Raw genomic sequence first — 22,663 nt, 5'->3', positions numbered from 1 at the left:
TATTATAAATTTTCTGTTTATAAAACTTTGAATTTTTCGAAAAACTAAGGATTTTCTTACCCCAGGAGTAGATTACCTTAGCCGTATTTGGCAAAACTTTTTTGAAATTTTGGGTCCTCAATGCTCTTCAACTTTGTATTTGTTTGGCTTTTTAACTATTTTGATCTGAGCGTCACTGATGAGTCTTATGTAGACAAAACGCGCGTCTGGCGTATAAAATTATAATCCTGGTACTTTTGATAACTATTTACACCACTGGGTCGATGCCACTGCTGGTGGACGTTTCGTCCCTGAGGGTATCACCAGCCCAGTAGTCAGCACTTCGGTGTTGACATGAATATCAATTATATGGTCATATTATAAATTTTCTGTTTATAAAACTTTGAATTTTTCGAAAAACTAAGGATTTTCTTACCCCAGGAGTAGATTACCTTAGCCGTATTTGGCAAAACTTTTTTGAAATTTTGGGTCCTCAATGCTCTTCAACTTTGTATTTGTTTGGCTTTTTAACTATTTTGATCTGAGCGTCACTGATGAGTCTTATGTAGACAAAACGCGCGTCTGGCGTATAAAATTATAATCCTGGTACTTTTGATAACTATTTACACCACTGGGTCGATGCCACTGCTGGTGGACGTTTCGTCCCTGAGGGTATCACCAGCCCAGTAGTCAGCACTTCGGTGTTGACATGAATATCAATTATATGGTCATATTGTAAATTTTCTGTTTATAAAACTTTGAATTTTTCGAAAAACTAAGGATTTTCTTACCCCAGGAGTAGATTACCTTAGCCGTATTTGGCAAAACTTTTTTGGAATTTTGGGTCCTCAATGCTCTTCAACTTTGTATTTGTTTGGCTTTTTAACTATTTTGATCTGAGCGTCACTGATGAGTCTTATGTAGACGAAACGCGCGTCTGGCGTATAAAATTATAATCCTGGTACTTTTGATAACTATTAGTTTACTGTATGTACTATCAACTTCAAAAACATTTTTGTTGTCCTCTTTGTCAGATCTACAACAACTTTTCTGAGTTTCTAGCTTATGTGACACACAAACCAACTGAAAATTTAGACATCATTGCCAGATTTTAATTAATGTGATTAATGTTACTGCGAAAGTAAAGCATTAATCAGAACTAAAAGCATTCTGAATAAGTTAAACCATATATAGCCATTTTGTCTTTGGTTAAACATAGTGTGTATTAAAATTTCAGTAAATCACAATTAAACAATCTTGCATTTTTATTTCGTTCTCCAGAAATTGCAATTATAATAAATACATGCAATAATTTCTAAATGTACAGTACCTTTAAATCAAAACTTTAAAATAATTGTATCAAATCAAAACTTTATCCTGGTACAGAGATCCAATTATTCACCCCATTAATAGGGTAATTCACATCTTCTATACAGGCAACATTTGCTCACAAGAATTTCACGTAAGATTCACCTCAATGGAGCTTTAATACATGAAACTCACGTAAAAATTTTCATGTGAATTTCACGTGAATTGAGATTCACACGAATCTGATGAAATTTACAACAAAAAATTATGTATCTGCAAATTTCAACCTTTCAGCTTTAAAATTTTCAAAACACTATTTAGGATAAAGTTGCTATTTGAATTATATGACAGTACTAAACTGATGTATTTTATATTGTGAAATATTACTTTCAAAATTTCAAATAGATTTTGGATACATTAACATAATAAATTACAGTATCACTACTAATAAAGGAGAAGACCTAATTTTTGTGTCGCTCTCTACCTTCCACAATAAATTACAGTATAATAAATGATAATAAGATTATTTCTATTTAAATCAACAAATTAAATCAAATATGAAAATCATCTGATCAGTTTACCCTGAAGTATTTAAACCATAAGACATGTATTTTATAAAATACACCTTTTGAAAGCATATCTAGTTTTTTTAGAGTGTAACATACATAGGTGCATTAACCAAATAATATATCCAAGTATATCATTTTTCATTCCATTTAAAACATAATGTATACCATAATTTACATATGAATGTTGAAATCTAAATAATTCTACCCTTGATCCCTTTTAAACTAGGAAGTAAAACCCAAGTGGTAAAACAAGGTATCTCTAACAATATCTATCTGGACTCTACACAAATATTTACATTCTACTCTGTTCGATATGGCTCTATCCAAACCAATTTTAGGAATCCAGTCTCCAATTCAGTGTCAGTTATGTGAGAAGGATCCTAAAATATCCTGGAAATGTTTAGAGTGTGACCTACTGATGTGTAGTGCATGTAAGAATAACATTCATCCGAAATTTAAAACTGCTGGGGAGCATAGGATTCTAGCCATCAAGGATATCGGGAGTCCATCATCACCTAGCAAAGATGTTGGCAGTACACCATCCTCCAGCAAGGATCCTGCCAATGTCGATATTACTGTTGTTGAAGAATATCAAACCAAGTTAAGGGGGATTGTTCAACTTGCAATATCCTTAGATGATTCGTTGTGGGTTGGTGAAGGAATCCATAAAAAGGGGATGAGATTATTTTCTTCACACACAGGATTACAGAAAGTAAAATGTGAAGGGAATAAGCTAAAGGTAATATCTAGTTTTAACATTTATGCTTTAGGGATAGCCATTACTCCTGGTAATGATTTACTTATAGCTAGTGTTGAACCAATACTAAAACAAATCAAAAGTGGAACAAATAAAGTTGTAGATACTGTTTATAATGTGGATCCATATCAGCCACTATCTATTTATGTAACCAGTAAAAATAAGGTGATAGTAGGAGGATTTAAAACAGAAGAAGACAAAGACAAAGGCATTGTGATAGTAATGGACCATAAGGGGAATCGTGATAAGGTTTACAGTGAGGACCAGACTAAAGCTATTTCATTTACCTACCCATTGAGAATAACTTCAACTAACAATGATAATATTTTAGTGATTGATTCATTTTGTAATGGAAATGAAGGTAAAGTGGTAGTTCTTGGACATGAGGACATACTAAATACATATTGTGGAAGTCCAGCCATCAATACAGAAGATACTCCATTTACACCAACCGATTTAACAACCACCACTGCTGACAATGTCATTGTTGTTGACTCCGACAACTATGCACTTCATATCTTAAATTCTTCAGGTCACCTGATCACATACATCAGCACTAAAGACAAAGGAATAGCGGAGTATCCATGTTCCATAGGACTTGCAATGGCAGGACAATTTTGTATGCTGTACTTAGGAACACTTCCCGAGATTGATAGCAAAAACAAAGCAAAACTTTATAAACTGAGCTTGCTTGGTTGTTAATAACAAAAGATTTACTTTTAAATACTAATATGCACTTTTATATTCCAATGTAAATATATCGATATATATAGGTTATTTTTGTTAACTTTTTTCATATAAAATTAGGATTCCATTATTTACATTGCCCCATATCCCATTATATTACGGATTACAAATGTGTCGAAGTTTGTTATTGGATAACAACACAGAGATGTCAGTATAAATTCAGGAAACTGCAGGGGTATACTGTGGATTCATTTATTTTCGTGCGTACCAATTTTCGTGGATTAAGAAAAACTTGCATATTCGTGGTATTTAATTTCGTGGTTTTGCTAAAGTCTGCATACAAACCTATAGAATATTTATCATTCGTTGAACATTAAATTTCGTGGTTTAACTGTGCCCACGAAATCCACGAAAATTTGTATCCAACGAATAATAATGAATCCACAGTATACGACGTTTTTATCCCCAATTGGAACTTCAGAAACGTCATCATAATACCGGTTACTATGTGACGTAGTCAAAAGCTATCAGACTGTCAGAGGCTCACAGAGGGAAAATAATGACGTGCTTCAGTCAATAATACATTTTTGATACAAAATCACGCAATTAACACTTTTAATATTTAAATATAATGTTAAAAGTGTTATTATAAATTATTACATACACAATATAATTATGTTCACAGCAAATTAGAAAATCCTTCACGTATGCTGAACATATCAGGTTGGGTTTTTCAACTTATACTTAGTATATGGGTTGTCAACAAATACCTGCACTGGAAAATAATTTAAGTCAGGGGTAATCCGTAATATATGTGTAATTCATGTCTCAGACAGGGTATATACTGTGACATTCCTGGCTTAGAGTTTATATCCCCTGAGCCGAAGGCTTATATCCCCTTCGCCTTCGGCTCACGGGATATAAACTCTAAGTTGGGAATGTCACAGTATACATATTTACCCTGTCTGAGACCTGAATAACATATAGTATTCCTGATTACAAACTAGAGGCTCTAAAGAGCCTGTGTCGCTCACCTTGGTCTATGTGAATATTTAACAAAGGAAGCAGATGGATTCATGACAAAATTGTGTTTTAGTGATGGTGATGTGTTTGTAAATCTTACTTTACAATTATCTCTATCTATAATGAACTTGGCCCAGTAGTTTCAGTGGAAAATGTTAATAAAAATTTACAAATTTTATGACAATGCAGTGGCATCGACCCAGTGGTGTAAATAGTTAACAAAAGTACCAGGATTATAATTTTATACGCCAGACGCGCGTTTCTAAAACATAATGCTGTACTTGTATACACTTTTTAGAGTACAAAGCAAGTAGAATATAAATGCTAGGATAAAGTAAATGGAATGAATCAACACTGTATTAAGTTCTGAACCTGTCTGCACCAGAAATGCCCCAAACCAAAAACCTGATAGCTGGATTCACTGATATTGAGGCACCTCAAGAGTTGTAGACCCAAAAAAAGAAACATTATAGCATTTATATGGATCAATAAATGGAAAACTGTTTTGTAAATAAAAAAAATTACACACTTCAGCAGTGGCAGATCCAGAAATTTTCGTAAATGGGGCCACTTACTGCCCAAGAAGGGGCCTGCTCTGGTTATACTTTAGTGATTCCCCATAAGATCAACCAAATTTTTCCAGGAAAAGGGTGTGACAGGGCCCCTTGCACCCCTCCTCTGATCATGCAGCACCTAGAATCTTTCACTGTAGACCATCTTGATGTATTTTAACACTAAATATTTATCTACTAAAACAGAGAACTATTTTATTGTCAATCTTTATTCCAATTTCATATTTATTTTTAAACATTGGTCCCTGAGCTTAACCAACACCAATGTGTGGGGTCCCTGCAAGTCTTTTTTTAGTTTTTCATCAATATTATGTGTATTGACTATCATGGTATCATTGTTTAGATGACTTTTAACACATAGGTTGTCACCTGACATGGACAGGTATGAGATAATCTGAGATAATCCGAGGGTCTTTAACAGGTAATGTAAACATCCTTTTATAGGTTAAATTCAATAAGGAAATAATTATCACCTGTATAATGTTTCAATTTGATGACTTTTTGTACAAAGGGAGATAATTAAATCATTTTCAGTCAAAATTGGAAAAATAAAATAAAATTTTGTAGTGTATCAGTTAACTTGCAGACATCAATATATTATTAAGTACTTAGTAAATAAAAAAAAGGTATGATCACTTAATTCAGTAATTACTGTGTTCCTTTCAGAGACTATTTTGAGGTCTTTCCACATCAAGTTTCTAAGTAATTAAACAGCTTCTGATTTACTAAAAGTCACATTGGCATTTAATATACCTATTAAAGAGTATGTGGTTTTTATGTACATGTCTGAAATCTGTAAGTTTAATGGCTCTTCTTTCCATTAAGAAAATATCACTCCAAGTTTTAATTGAAAGCTTTTTTTGTGACGATTCCCAAAATAAATGGTTTAATATACTTTTGAGCTCATTTGCCACTTCTGACGAAGAAAATGTGATATCAAGTTTCATTAGATAGATATAAGAAGATGTGGTATGAGTGCCAATGAGACAACTCTCCATCCAATTCACAATTTATAAAAGTAAACCATAATAACATGAATAAGGTCAAAGTTATGGTCTTCAACTAGATAGTTTACTTTCAAGTGATCCGAAAATAGAGGCTTTCTTTTTACTTTTCTCTGAAATAATTTCTAGATGATAGGCAAGTTATCTGAAGTAATATTTTTATACTTATGTGAAATTATTAATCATTTATAAGAGGTTATATATCTGTTTATATTAAAGATTGAATTCTTGTACTTTTTTTAAATGTTAAAATAACATCCTTTGTTGAAATATGACAGAAGATTTTTTACATGTAAGTGATTCAGAAGTATTTTGTATATCTGCCAAATAATTTGCACTGGACAGTTTGACATTAGTGGTTGAAGATGACATCATGGGAAAACTGTCAAGCTCGAGAGGGTAGGCCTGGAATATTAGAGGTCTGTTATATTTTATTTTTTTGTCTTAACTAGAAAAAAAAATTCATGCATAATACAATTTTTAAATCTTTAGGTCTGTATAGTAGTAATTAAATTTGCAAAATTAATTTGATTTTTTAATTCAACTATTTTTTTGACCTTGATGATGACTGCTTTTCTTTGACCATAGTGTTGACTGTTTTCCTTTGACCATGGTGTTGGCTGTTTTTCTTTGACCATGGTGTTGACTATTTTTCTTTGACCATGGTGTTGACTGTTTTTCTTTGACCATTGTGTTGACTGTTTCCTTTGACCATGGTGTTGACTATTTTTCTTTGACCATGGTGTTGACTGCTTTTCTTTGACCATGGTGTTGGCTGTTTTTCTTTGACCATGGTGTTGACTATTTTTCTTTGACCATGAAGTTGGCTGTTTTTCTTTGACCAATGGGTCAATTATTTTTCTTAGGTGCTGGTGTTGTTTGTTTTTACTTTGCCATGATGTTTAAAGTTTTTCTTAAATTTGTGCATTTTAATTGTTCATCTGTATCTTATTTCATTTTTTTAATATATTTCATTTATAATCATATTGTGTGCTCATTGGAATACTTTTGTAAATAGGCAGTGCTTCTATCATGATTATCTAATGACTTGTGAGAGACATATTATATATAGTGAAAAAAATTGTATTTTTTGTATAATTTTAATCATATAGCGATTAAATCTTCATTGATATTTTATAAAAAAATATATATATATAGTTGGCAGATTTTGTAAAATTTGAGATCAAGACACTATGACATTTGTGTGTGGGCCGTGTTTACTTTTTAACCTTTAAATCTATGCTAGGTTTACCTCATTATTTATATAAGTTCTTTAGAAATAAGATATAAATTCATTGACCAGAAATTTTAAATGTATACAAAATTAATGATTAGTTAAACAATTAATAAAGAAAAAGTAAATATACTCTTGTAACAGAAAGAAAAGCAATATATTTGTTTGAATAGAAAAAAATATCTGCTTGTAATTAATATTTTTGAAATAGAAAATTATGTACAAACACAAGGTACTCAAAAATTAAGTGTTAATGGTGCCTTGATTTAAATTTCATCGCTTGACATGAATAAAAAAAGTAAGAAAGAAAGCTTGAGATTTGATTAGCAGGAAGGGGTAAACAATTGAGATTTATGACCAATAAAAAATGAATAAACTTTATTGCTAGAGATATCACAACAAAGCCTCCCTTTCAACCCCCCTTTTTATACCCCCGCTTTAAAAAGGGGGGTATACTGTTTTACCTCTGTCTGTCAGTCCGTCCGTCCGTCCCATGAATATTTTTCGTCCCATTTTTCTCAGGAACTACAATACAAGGATTTCTGAAATTTAATTTCAGGGTTTATCTAAGTCAGCTATACTGTGTGATGCGTTTTCAGATTGATTACTTGACAACTTCCTGTTTACCGAACACTTGTATGATTTTACACATGATAGCCAAGTTGAAAATTTTCATCACATTTTTCTCAGGAACTGCAATACAAGGATTTCTGAAATTTGTTTTCAGGATTTATATAAGTCAGCTATACCGTGTGATGCATTTTCAGATTCATCACTCGACAACTTCCTGTTTACCGAACACTTGCATATTTTTACACTATTAATATTATCCACTTGCGGCGGGGGTATCATCAGTGAGCAGTAGTAGCAGTTTCACTTGTTGTGTCCAATTTTATCTTAGCTAGTTATACTAGTAAGAAAAGATAATCTGTCAAAGTGGTATTTTGAATAACAATGCACCCCAAAAATATTAAAGTTCTTTTTGTGTTTAAATGTCCCCTTTAAAAAAAATACTAGTAATATCGATCTAACAGTTATGTAATTGATTCCAAACAGTACAAGTATTTAATGTAGTGTAAATTCAGAAACTATTGTTTGCATTTATTTTGCAATTTTTCATTATAATCCTGTGTAATTTATATAAAAAAACTCAAAATGCGAGTTTAACTTATTGCAATTATAACTCACTTGCATTTTTGCAATTATAAAAACATTGCAATAATTTCTGAATATACATTACATATGATCAATAAGTATTTATTTTCTTAGTAGATAAGTCTTAGAATATAATTTCAACCAGAAGTGATTTAATGTATATTTACCCTGAAAAATGAAAATATAATTCATATGTCCTAAGGGTCATTATATCATTAACATATAAAACAAATTGATTTTTTTAGACTTTAGAACAGATGTGAACTTCGCATGCTTGGCTGTCTATAAGTGATGTATTGTTTTGTACTTGGCTATTGTTCATTTGACCTTTTTTGTTTGTTTTAGACTAAAGTGTAGCTTTTAAGGCCTTTGTTGTTTGTTTGCATGACAAATTTAAAAAAGAAAAAAATAGATACATTAACTATACAAATTCTGACTTATTCAATTGGATACAAAAGTACAGCATTAAATTCCATTAATGGTAAGGTTTAAGTTAACTTTTAGAAAAGAGTATTTGAGAGAAAAAGACACATTTGGGATATTTATGGGTTGATGAAGCATGTTATAATTTTATTTGCTGTAAATTTTGAAATTTTTGTATGTTATTTATTTCTAAAAAATGCAATGTAAAAATATACCAACAGTAAGTAAGCATGATCAAATAAGTAATTTTTATTTACAGTCTGTATATATGAGAAAAAGATCTGATAAGCTCTTTAACTGACTTGATTTTGAAAATTGCTTTAATATCAGAAAACTATCCAAGTAAAATTACACAGAAAAGGACTACTTTCATGAAGAGTGGAACAAGTTCCCACAGCACATGAATGATAAACAGATATATGCATAAATCAAAATATATGCATACATTAATAGATATTCATGAATCAACAATTATGCATGAATTAATAGGTATGCATAAATAAACAGATCTGCATAAATAAACTGATATGCATAAATTAATAGAAATGCATAAACATAAATAAAAGTAGATCTGTAGAATATGTCAAAAGGACAGTAACCCAAAGACAATCCAAGGTTCAGACCTATATAACAAATCTTGAACCTCCACCCCCCTGTTTTTAGATATTGTCATCTGATTGAGTCACTGACAGAAATACTACCATATGTAACCCCATTAATGTCACCCACTTAAAATATAACCCGTCACAATAAGTTTGATGACATTGTATCTATACCAGATAATCATCAGGTAAAATAAAAACCAGGTGTGATAAAGATACCCCTCGTTATCGTCAATATCGTAATTACCTGTGTGTGTGTGGTGATTTAATGGGACATCCCCTCAATTTTATCTAAGAAACATTGGGCATTTACTGTACTAAGCTAAGATAAAACACAGGTGATAGAATACCTGTATTACCTGTAATCACCTTTAATGTTTGCTACCTGATGGGTCTGTGATTAGGGACATTGATGACTTTGAATAAAATTGGACATGATTGTTTTGTACCTATTATACTGACCGTTTGAGGGCTGTATAGCCAGTTGAGGTAGTAAAAAGACTCCTATCATCATGTACCTATTTCCTGGTCACTGTGTCCTAAAAATGACCACTAAAGAGCATGTTACATTCTTTTATAATATAACAACATGGAAAAACATGTCGTTTCTTTTCTATTATACCTTTTATACCAACCCTGCAAGGGCTGTTTAGCAAATCAATGAAGTTTAAACAAATTCCTATCATCATGTACCTATTCCCTGGTCACTGTGTCCTGAAAATGACCTCTTAAAAGTATTTAAATTTTTTTTTGATAACAACATGGAAAAATATGTCCATTTCTTTATAATTTTTGATAGACATGAAGAGATTGGAATGATAATTGATGGTTTAAACTTGAACAGTATCCAAAAGTTTATCAGAAATGATATAACATGATTTTTGCAATTTAAAAGTTGTATAATGTAAGCATAATTAAATATTAATTCCTGATCAAGAAGCATTAAGAGAGCTACCAATATGTGTACCGGTATATCAATATATATAGGGCTATAAAAATAAGGATATGTGGTCTGATTGCCGATGAAACAACTTTATATATCCACCAAACTTAAAATAAAGTGAATGTAAGCAATTATAGGCAACGGTACAGCATTCAACTAATTAAAAAACCCATACCTTATAGATGGCTATTTATTTTAATAGTTCACAACATGAAATATATGAAACAATTCGTCAAAATGTATTAAACAAACTCATTAAATGGCCTAATTTTTGACAAAATAGTTTATAAAAAACAAACTTGAACCACCAACAATCACTGAACTACAGCTTCTGCCTAGGAAGAGGCTAATAGAGATTATGGCGGGGTTGAACATGTTTGTGAACACTCAACCCTCCCCTAACCTAGTGTAAAAGCACAACATAAGCCATTTAAAGTAACTTTTATCTGATTTAAACACTACTAGTACATATAACACATTTTGCAGTAGCTAGGTTTAAGATTTATGTGTATTTAAGGGTGAATTTGAAGATGATGATCATCACTTTCTTCAGTGTCCCCTTGACTTTTGATGTATCAAGTCCTTTGCATGTAAAAATTGCAACATCAAGGCATAGAAAATACTTCATGCTGGAAACGTTAAAATAATTTTGAATGTCACCATTTCACATTTATTTATGTTTCTGTGATATTTAAGGTCATAATCGTTTAAGCTTCAATGTGATTAAATTATCAAAGTTATAAAATTTAGTTAGCACGGATATAATGGCACATTTTTTTTTAAAGTAAGCAGTCAAGATTTATGTTCCTAACATTTTACCGCTAAGATTCACCACTAAATGTTCAGGTGTTGTTGACAATGAATTAAAATCTATTATCATTATCAGATGGTTATGAGAGAAAGCTTTTAACGACATCATTAACCTTATAATTAATCACTGTCATTATCATTTTGAGATTTTACTACATTAACTATTCAATTATACATTACTGAAAAACCTTGCCTCACTATTTAGATCTGAGCGTCACTGATGAGTCTTATGAAGACGAAACGAGCATCTGGTGTATAAAGTTATAATTCTGGTACCAAGTACCTTTGATAACTATATACTAAATAAAATTGAGAATGGAAATGGGGAATGTGTCAAAGAGACAACAACCGGACCATAGAAAAAACAACAGCAGAAGGTCACCAACAGGTCTTCAATGTAGTGAGAAATTCCTGCAACTGGACGCGTCATATATGAAATAACATTCAAAAGAAGTTTTGCATAGTAAAAAGTTCGACTTAAGGGACAGATGAAGAATCTAAAAACCTGTTTCAAGTGTTTGATGCTCGCTAATGTAAAATTGCGCTTTTTGATACATCAAAGGTTGATATTTTAAATTTATTCCATATGCGTGACTTTTAAAGATAATAATCCAGATAAAATTTGATCTCATTAATCTAATGAAAAAGTTCAACCATCAACTCATCAATTTGTAATCATTCTTTTATTCGATTCCTTACTGACCATAGTCTGAGCTGAACCATTATTAAATTAATTTGAAATCTTTCTTTTATTCTATCATCTTCACAATGGACACCATGCCACTGTCCGTTATCCACTAGGGGTATCAGAATCCATTAATTTCAAGCCAATTTCATATACCATGTACAGTTGGAAGACAACTGAAAAGTTTAGTCATAGAACCCAAGGGCTTTAACCATAGAATCTGATTATTAAAATTAATTTGATTGATTTTGTGTATAGATAGAAGGTCCAACCTTAGCCAAGGGCTATCTTGTACATTAAAAGATAACAATTCATTTCTTTATTAGATAAATTTGTGAAGATTTATTTCTTTATTAGAGGTGTGTTACATAAAAATGTATGTTGTTAAAGATTTTATCGCTGGACCAAAACATAGATATCAGTTTATAAAACAAGTATAGAACATATAGCGTTCATTTGAAATAAGGTTGTCTTACAAGTATGTTTACAGAAAAAAATGACAAGGTGAATATTATCTACCTAAGTATGTGTTTTTTTTTATTTGTGAAACTCATGGTAGATGATTTTAGTTTAAAAAAAAGTAAATGCACATCCACATGGTAAATCAGTTTTTCATAGGAATTTGAAATATAAATATATTCCCTTTGGAACAATTTTGATATTTAACACACAGTAATGTATTAAATTATATGTAATTGTATTAAAATAAAAGTTTATAATGAAATATATATAACTATATATCACAGAGGTAAAAAAAGTTTACATATTTTTTCAAAGGAACACATTTCATAAATTTGTGTTAATGTTGAGATGAAATTTGAATTCAATATTTTGATTATGGATTGATTTGTGGAAACTTCTGGGTTTTTTTTGTTTTTTTTTTATAGTTTTTAAATTATTGAAGTAGCAGATTTTCATATGGCACAAAAAGTTACATACATGTATTATAAAAAAAGGCAGGGATGTATTTAAATGCACTTCATAATAAAATCATCATTTATAAACAATAGTATACTAGCTGCAAAAAAAGGGAAATAACTTTTAAAAAGATTTTGACAAAAGAATACATGTATGAATAAGATATGTGCTATATGCTTAAATTTGTATAAAAGTACTAGTATCTCAGTAAATTTTTAAAATTCATAAAAGATTGAATTTTCAAAAGATTCAAAAGATAAAAGAGCTTTCATTTAGGTTTCAATAATTCTATATGTCATATTTTCAAATTGAGGGTTTAACAAGGCTTACAAATTCTAGACCCTGAAATAATTTGAAGGTTATTTTAAATTGACCGTTAGTGCCCCTGCTTTCTGAATCAAGTGAAGGCAAGCTATCCATCTGTTGTAAGTGCAGTACAAAATGATCACTGAACCACAATAATTACCATACCAAATCAGTTTTATAATAACTACTTTACAATTATAATCTGGACTCCCATTTATATGACTGTCGTAAAATTTCAATAGATTTTTAAAATTTTCAAAATCTTTTGTATAAAATTATAATAGATGATTTGGTGGGTTAATACCTGCATATCAGATAAGATCACAAATATTCTATGAATAACTGTAAAAGGCGCGTGTCGGCAAGTGTTTGTTAAAAGAAAATAACAGCATGCAAAGTGATGAAGAATTTCTTTGAAGTGTTATTTGAATAATGCAGCCACAAAAAGAGTTTTAGCAAGTAGTCTTTGGTCGTGTGCGAAAAGTTTTCTCAAAAACATTGTCAACCAATCAGATGATAGAATAAATACATCTGTCTGTCCATCTGCCCGTAACATGTTAACAAAACTTTTTAATTTATTCAAACTTTGAGTAAGGTGTTGGTATTTAATTTGTCCATGAAACTCTCGGGGATACACATCATAAATGATGGGTGTAATAAGTAACAGGGATATGCCTGGTTTATCCAATTCTAGGGACCCTCCAGCATTTGGGAGACAGGATCTTATAAGGGCTAGCTTGAAAATTATCAAGAAACATTCAAAGTAAGTTTTATTCTTTCATACATTTTTTTCTTAAATTGATATTAAATTAGAAATTTTTTAAAATGTATAATTCTGTTCAGTAATAAATAAACACGCTCTTCATTAAGATACCAGGATTGAAACTTTGTATATGCGCGAGATGCATGTTTTGGTCTACAAAAAGACTCATCAATGATGCTTCAATAAGAATAAATTAAAAAGGCCAAATAAAGTACTAAGTTGAAGTGCATAATAATCATTCACAGTAAAAAAAAAAAGATTTTTTCTTACACTTTTTTTTCTGAAATAGGTATTAAAGTTTGAAAATTGAAAACCAGCTATTATTCTTTAAAGTAGTAATATTTGTTTTACATATTTTTTTTTTTTTTAAATTGAAGGTCATCAATATTGCACAAGATTCTAATAAAAGAAATGTTTAATTACAACAATGGAAGAAAATTTTCATCACTAAAATTAGACAGTAATCTAACACTGGGTTCCTTTTAAATATAAATATAACCATAATATGATGTCTCACTATTTTTAGAGAGATAAAATGAAAAATTGGGTAAGATTCTTTTTTAAAGAGTAAATTAACACGCCAACTTTGAAAAGTTTTATCACTTTTAGGGAAAAATTGGCATCATTTCAAACATAATATTTTTTCTTTGTTGATTTATATAAGGTATAAATACTACATTAGTAATTCTCATGTTTTGTTCTTACTTGTAGCTCGTAAATCTTGAGCCTATCTCAAGAGTGTAAGCTGATATGTGTATTTATCTTACTTTAAAACCTTTATTTATATTCATCAAAGACAATTTTTAGTTTTGTTTTAACAAATAAAGACTTTTCCCTCATATAAAGAAAACATTGTACATCTAAAGTAGAATCGGTTAAATTTAAATTTCTCTTCAGATTGTGAGTGGATAAAGTTTGGTTGTTTTATCCGTCTATCAACAGTTAAATCAATCAGATGTTTACGGTTGAAAAAACTGGGCCGTTACAGATATCTTTTGTATGTAAGGACCTGCTTTATCCCTTTGTTTTAGGCCTGACCGCCTTTCAGTTTTTGTCAGATCGGTGTAAAAACATGAATATAATACAGGATATTTATCCCTTTTGACGCCGATGTGTTTGACAGGGTTTTATTTAAGAATTGAGTAATTTTGTAAAGATTTTCTGAGAGTCGAGTGGATGTCCGATCATGTTTAGGTGAATACAATAGATTTTTGATGCTGATGTATATCAATATGACTAGCTCATAAACAAGTAAACATAATATTAGCCAAGATTAACGACAAGCTTTGTATATTTTTGGTCAATAACAATAGTTTGTTTTCTGCTTACAGCACAGGAGTTTTCCGATGTCCAGAAGATGACAAGGCCATTGATTATGCACAGGTAGGTGTCTATATTTGTTTGTGTTTGATTTGAAGTGAGTGACCACATCATTAATTAAATTAGATTACACGGAAATAACAAATAGATTTGTAGGTAGTACATTGTTAGTGTGAGGTAAATTGACTCTTATAATGATAGAATACTTGAAAAATATCATTTCTGTAGAAAGACACATTTTGAGGGTGAAATTGATTTGATTTATTCATATACTTGATATTCACTTTAGAAAATATGATGAATTTTGAACATTTAGCTAAAAAATATGCTCATTTATTTTAAAGAAATGTCAATTGATGGAAAAACAAATTTTTCTCAATGAAATTTTGTTTGTGGGGAAATTAAAAAATAATTAGATTTTATTATAAGATAATCTATAGCTTTAATGTAACAAAATCTAGTCATTTTTTTAAATTGCGATAAAAACTTTACCAGAAAAATATGGGTATCTCTGATACAAATTTGTAATACAAGACCTAATCTTGCAGCTTGTAATCCACAGACAGATAAAGCTAATCTGTTCTAGATATGCTGTTGTCCCTCTATGATAAAAGCTTATTTGTACACATTGTCCCTTTACATGGTACCCTTTAAAACGGCCATCAGCTTGAACTATGAATAATGAAACAATAATGTGATACAAAAGAAAAAGCTGTTACAATTGGCTGTCAATAACAGGACAGTGGGATAACAGTACCCTTGACCAATTGACCAGTAGTTGTTTGTTCCCTTATGAGAGTATTTTCACAGGTGAGACTAATCTTTGATGTTTACCTTTTATGAGCAGGTGCTCTTGAAGGGCCACCAGGCCAGCTGAACTGCTATTGTTGGACTAACGTCAATTTCACACTTTGATATTGAAGACTCTGAAATACTTTTGGGTTATAAGGTTAGATATGGGCCAGTTAATGAAGTTGCATCTTCTTTGATGTGTATTAAATGACAGATTGCTCTACCACTTTCTGAACAGCTGAAGTTACAACTCTCCTCTACTATAAATGGTAGTCTGTCCCTGTTCTGACTTGTAAGCTGTTTCAATAACAATACTTTTGACCTTATTGTACACATGATACCTTTTATTATTTGAAGGATAATCAATTTTCAGCTTTGTAAAAGGCTTTTTAATGCAAATTAAGAAACTTGATTCTATAATAAATTTATAGATATTTGCAGCCTTTTATCATTGTATTGTCAATTTTACAATTACAAGTTCTTTTAAAAAATATCATTTCAGTGGTACATATATTGGGCCACAATATCTAGACCAATTCCTCTGATGTAGGGGGATATCATTTGATTTTAATGGGGGAGGGGGAAAGGATGGATAACAAATATTGTTCTGCATTTTGTTTTAGTTTTAATCTCTGTCCTGCCTCTTTATTTTTCACCTTTTTTGGTTAAATGTTTGTCTGAGAAAAAGTAAATATCCATTATAAAAACCTTAAATATCAATAAACTTTTGATTCTCAAATGTCCTTCTTATAGTTATTATCTAAACACATAAAAACATTTTTTAGTATGCTTATTACCAACAATTGCTGATCAGATGATATTTATACTATTAAATATTACACCAGAAAATTACAGTAATAATAAAAATTTACAGTCAAAGGTAACCATGGCAACTGATGAAGACAAAACCTTAAAACAATGAAGAAATTGATTTTGTTGTCTGAAATGACATAAAATGGCTGAAGTGATAATTACGTGGGAATATAATTTAGGTAATGAAATATGGTGAAGTGTAAAGTTAGGGTTCTTTTCTCAGTTTCTAGAATCACTCATAATTTTAGAAATCTGTCATTGCATTTTACTAAACTGTATGAGGGTTGTCTGAGAATAGTATGAAGTTCACAAATTAGTGGCACAGAAATTAATAAGCTCTAGAACTCAGACAATGTAGTCTAAGTTTAAGTTTTAGTTTGGAACCCAGATTTGTTTTTTCTCAATCGATTTATGAATTTGAACAGCGGTATACTACTATTGCCTTTATTTATGCACTGTTAATTAAGAAATTATTGCAAGGTTAATTTTCATAAATGCAAAAAATGGGACTGGGTGAAAGCCACTATATAAAGAACTGGCATCTGGTATCTGATATATTTACCTTTATTCACGTTTTCTTGAATTCTTTGATTTGAATTTTGTTCTGTTTTCAAATATTGCAAAAACAAATCATGCACACAATGATTTCCGAATTTACAGTAATTTGAATGGAAAAGGGACTTGTATCATATTTTCTATGCATCAATCCTTGCATCAACTCGACAAAACCACAAGTAAAGGAATAAGCTGTTGTTTAACAATTATATGTAGTGTTTTGGGCATGTTAAGGTGCAAATATTTTGTGCAAATTCAGAAAGAAATTTTGGTATTAAAGTGGGTTGATCTTATTAGTGAACTACTGAATTTCCTTTTTATGATAATTTTCCGATGTAATCTGAGATAAAAGATTTTTAGTGTTTTTTCCCATTTAGTTTTTAATCTCTCTCTCTCTTCAGTTGGAAATGACATCTTTAATCAAATACAGGAAGTCCGGGGTACAAATAGTGCTTTGGGATTATAAATTACTGATGCATCAATATATTTCTTGTTAATTATACTTTTTATGTTTTTTAATGAATTGTTTTGTTCTCAAATTCCCCAACTCAACTGATGCTTGGAGGCTTAGTTCAATAAAATTCATAATGAAGCATGAAAATAATGAGCTTCCTAATGTCCTTAATTCTACAGCTGGATAAAAAACATTTCAAAGATTCAGACTCAAGCTGATGATCACATGAGTGTTTTCATCAATATTGATTGGATGCTGTTAAAAAATTGAGGATAAAATATGGTCTATTTGAACTTACAGCTAACGACTATAAAATATTTGTTTAATACATAGATGGAGTTTACATATTGTTAACTTACAACTATAAACCAGGGAACAAATTCCATTATTTCAGGTAAATTAGATCCTTTATGTTTATTTAAAGTTTTGATTATCTTTGATGTATTTAAATAATATTTAAATGAAACACAATACACACAATGGTTTTATTTTTGCAAAAATCAATATTTATTGGGTTAATTATTCCAGTAGCATCAACTTGCTCCTTTTTCCTTCTAATTGTCTAGCATGCAAGAAAGTCTTTTTGACCTAGTTCAATTTCCAGTCGCTCCGAAATATGTATATGATATATGGACGATCAATGCATTTGAATGGGGACATGGTTGGAACCCCCCTATATGTATATGATATATGGACGATTAATGCATTTGAATGGGGACATGGTTGGAACCCCCCCCCTATATGTATATGATATATGGACGATCAATGCATTTGAATGGGGACATGGTTGAAACCCCCCTATATGCTGGGATGGGAATCCCCTTTTTGAAAATGGCTGGCTCTGCTCTTGTGGATGAAGATACTTTTACGGCTATATTTTCTTTGATGTAATGTTTCATATTGGATCATCCTGAGATCTTATAAAGCTGTATTGGTTTGGCTCAATATATGATTGAAAGCCATTGATCGGTCTGTTATTCTTCGCTCATTTAATGTAAATAGGTCTTTAATAGATAGTGGTCTATCAGTAATTATAATCATACCACATCTTCTTATATTTTACCTAATTTTAAAAGTAAAAGTCCTTAACTTATACGCTTAATAAATTGGAAGGAATGAGAGAGGTAGATTTAGGAGGAGCAGGGGGCCTGGGCTTCCCTTTTTGTGGAAAATTGTATATTTTATATTGTGAATCACTGAAGCATGACTGTATCAAGCCCCCTCATAGGCAGTCACTGAGCCCTTCTCTTATGAACATTCTGGATGTGCCACTGTATGACATGTAATGTGTTTTATGCATCTTAGAAACAATGACTTATTATTGATCAACCATTATATATATACCAAGTATAGTAATAGTGCAGAATTATCAGTTATGCATTCCTGAACAGAAAATGTTCCTGTGGGGTTCACTGACAATACATCAATGGAGACTGATTGATGAATAACAAGTGAATCACTATAAAACAAAGTATCAGGATTAGTAATGTATAATCAATGGAAACGTTATGATTCACAATTAAATATACACCAGTTTAGGCTTAGTCCTCCCTGCCATACACATCCCAGGACTAAAAATGCAGGATGTTGTCTTTGAGAAAATGATAAGTCAGGTATTTATTTTTATTAATATTGAAAGATAAATGTGAACTAACACCTATCTATGTTTGTCATATGGTAAAATAGTTGTAGTAGATACCTAGCTGTATGCACCAGTTGTCTATCGCATAATCAGTATACCAATAGATTCAAAGACAACAATGCTTGAGCTATCACTATTTTATGTTAATTTTGTGAGTCAATTGAGGAAATCATGTCATTTAGACAGCTAACCAACAATACAAACATACAGAAAAATCATCACTATGTTTATTACAAAATAAGTAACAATAATGACCTATTTGAAAAAGATGTTGGGTACCCTATACATCAGTGAGACATTCCGTAGGCTACAAAAATTGTGGAGATGCAAAAATAAGAAGATGTGGTATGATTGCAAATGAGACAATAATTACTTTTCACAAGATACTAAATGACATAGAAATTAACAACTCTAGGTTACTGTTTGGCCTTCAACAGTGAGAAAAACGATATTAAGAGACTAAATATCCTGGGGGTTAGCCTAAAACAAAAATACTATTTAAAACTACATGTATTAATAACATTATTTACATGCTTCTTAACATTTGATTGATTGATTGATTGGTGTTTAACGCTGCTTTCAACATTTTGGTGCTAGTTGTGGCTATCAGTTTTAATTTGTGGGGGAAGCCGGAGTGCTTGGAGAGAGATCACAACCTTTGGTAGGAAATTTAACAATCCTAGTCAAATAAGATAATGGTGCCAAGAGCAGGATTCTTACTCCCAGTCTCAGTGTTGACTGGCCAGTGATACAGTAGTTCAACTACTTATACCACTCCGCAACCAAGACACCTCACACACATTTCAGGGGCGGATGGAACCATTTTAAAAAGGGGGATTCCTAATCCAGGATAAAAAGGGGGGTTTCTAACTACATGTCCCCATTCAAATGCATTGATCGTCCAAAAATAGGGGGAATTCAAACACCGGAACACCCCCCCCCCCCCCCCCCCCCGGATCTGTGAATACATTTGATAGAAACAAATTAGAAATATACAACTGCAGTCTATTGCAGTAAAACCAATAAGTCCTGGCATGATGGCAGCACAAGCTTTCAATTTCAAGCTTAAATTATTTTGAAAATTAACAAAATATTTTGCCTATATGTGAAATGAGAATTGAATGAAATCCATACCAAAAGACCTTCGCATAACCATTAAACATGGACATAAAATGGTCTTGAAAAATATTTATAGCCATATAAATACCCTATCATTAGTTTGAATGTGTAAGTCCATTTGTTATTTATGTTTTTAAGCCTATCAAAAAGGAGTTTGTATCTGATTAAATGATTTTAATCTCTATAAATTTTCTCTGTGAAGCCATCATCCATATGTTACACATGGCAATCAATCGCTATAGAAATAGGCGACATTGTAAATATGTGACCACCTTATTACAGAAAAACACCATTAAATGAAATAATAAAAAATAATTCTATAAATGTAATCAAGTAGACTATCATTTTGTACTAGTCAGTAGGAATTTGTGTTATTTTTGAGTAGGTACAAAATTTTTCCATTGATTTACTGATGTTTTAACAAAAGAGTTGCCAGGCAGATGTTGCCAATTTGCTACTCAGAAACAAATGATGCTTGTCCTATGTAAAAATGAAGAAATTGATATGTTATGGTCTATTTAATTATTCAAAATACAAGTTTATAAAGTCAGAAAATGGATTTATTGACAAGTAATGCTGCTTCGTTAGACAACCTAGATAATCGGAGAAAGCAATAGGATCATTTATCTCTATCATAGGTTTGAGATACTCAGATATTCAATAACAGCCGTTTTGTCAATATATGGATGAATTTTCCCCTGAAAACCATCTGTTGGGTGGATAATGTCTGGGTGTCAAATTCTAGATAAGAATGTTAAAAAATATAATTAGGGATAAAGAAAAACATTGGATAAAAAACAAGGGTTAAAGAATTATTGGGTTGCTTGATAAACTGGTTGTTTTGGATTTTGTAAATTGAAGGCATAGTGGTTAAACATGAGTTAAAAAAACAACAACAAAAACTCCATGTGTAAAAATGGTACTAACTTGACCATTTGTTGTAAATCTCAACCATATACCTTAGCATTGTTTGTCGATGATAGTGTTGTTTTTAAATTGAAAATAATTCTACAAAAAGAATCTAAATAAAAAAAAAATGAAGATCTATATATTACTGATTTTTGATTATTTGTTTTTTATGTACTTCTTACAGTTAAACTGTATACAACCTTTAAGCTCTGTATACAACCTTTAAGCTTACAGCAAAACATTGAATTAATGTGGGAAAATAGAGGTAATTTAAGACATTTCTGACCCTATCTTAATTATCATTCTTCAGACTTCAGATAATATATTTTCTAAAAAATCCTGTCTTTCTTTTAGAAAATGTAGGCTTTATACATGTATTGAATACAAACGCATTTGGAAATTCCAGGAACATTTTATTAAAAAATCAAACTAGAAATGAGAAAGGTTTTGAGTACAGCCCTATTGATTAGTTTGTTTAATTAATTGATGTATTTAGTCGGAGATAAATTTGTAGAAAGCAGTCATAATTCATCCATTGGGACTTAATAAACTCTCATTAATTTCCAATAAATTGTAAAAACTAGATCAATATCATCACTTTTAAAAAGAAATTTTCTCCTTCTGTTTATCGTCTCAATTATTTTGATCTAAAATCAATCAGGTAGCGGTTTTCACCTGTACCAACAAAGGTTATTACTTCCTGTCCGTAATAGTTGGGGATGTCAGATACAAAAATGGCGTTAGTTACTGTTACGACTACTGCTGTGTTAATGCGATATTTATGTGAAGTGTCACATCCAATGCCATTAAGGATATAGAATTAAAAATCCACCCTAATCTGATTGGAGGTAATTGTATTGTTAGCTGATTAGCTGTCTTGACCAGTACTTAATCCCATATTTAATGTTGATTCTAAGGATTTTTACCTGGCCACAGATGGTTTAAGGTGGCATTGAAATAAAACACCTTGTGGTGTAAACCACCCATGTACTTACTCTATGGACAAACATGACATAATACTTTTATAAGATTTGAAAAGTAAATCTTTTTGTTTGTTTTATTAAACCATGTCAATTTACACTTATCTTCAGAAAAGTTGTGTTTATCTCACCTATTATGACTATATGAGTAAGATTTCAAAAATGATTTTGAAATTTAAAAAACTTTAAAGAGCTGACAGGTTAAAAATAAAAATTTATTGTTGATGAAAATTGGATTTAATTTTTGAACTGCGGTTGATCTTGAAAGGCTGTTCTAGGGTATGTATTTTTAAAGTGGATTTTATTGTGTTTTGATTAATTTGAAATTTAATTTAATAAAA

The 22,663-nt window shown here is 30.9% G+C and overlaps 1 protein-coding gene across 7 annotated transcripts in view; it reads left to right on the top strand.

Annotated features, from left to right (window-relative positions):
* The window catches only part of LOC134728139 (TNF receptor-associated factor 4-like), a 54,901-nt gene that overhangs the window by 10,267 nt on the left and 21,971 nt on the right, over positions 1-22,663 (top strand). For 2 of the 7 annotated variants that reach the window (XM_063592592.1, XM_063592594.1), the window contains exon 2: positions 15,070-15,121. In XM_063592592.1, the coding sequence (XP_063448662.1) occupies positions 15,070-15,121 (52 nt within the window). Of the gene's footprint in view, positions 1-12,203; positions 12,275-13,582; positions 13,739-15,069; positions 15,122-19,234; positions 19,286-22,470; positions 22,602-22,663 lie in introns of those variants that run through there. The other 5 variants (XM_063592595.1, XM_063592601.1, XM_063592593.1 and 2 more) reach the window with 5 other exon arrangements.

Source organism: Mytilus trossulus, chromosome 8 (assembly GCF_036588685.1).
Source record: "Mytilus trossulus isolate FHL-02 chromosome 8, PNRI_Mtr1.1.1.hap1, whole genome shotgun sequence".
NCBI classification, from domain to species: domain Eukaryota; kingdom Metazoa; phylum Mollusca; class Bivalvia; order Mytilida; family Mytilidae; genus Mytilus; species Mytilus trossulus.
This window is presented reverse-complemented; position numbering and strand designations above follow the sequence as displayed.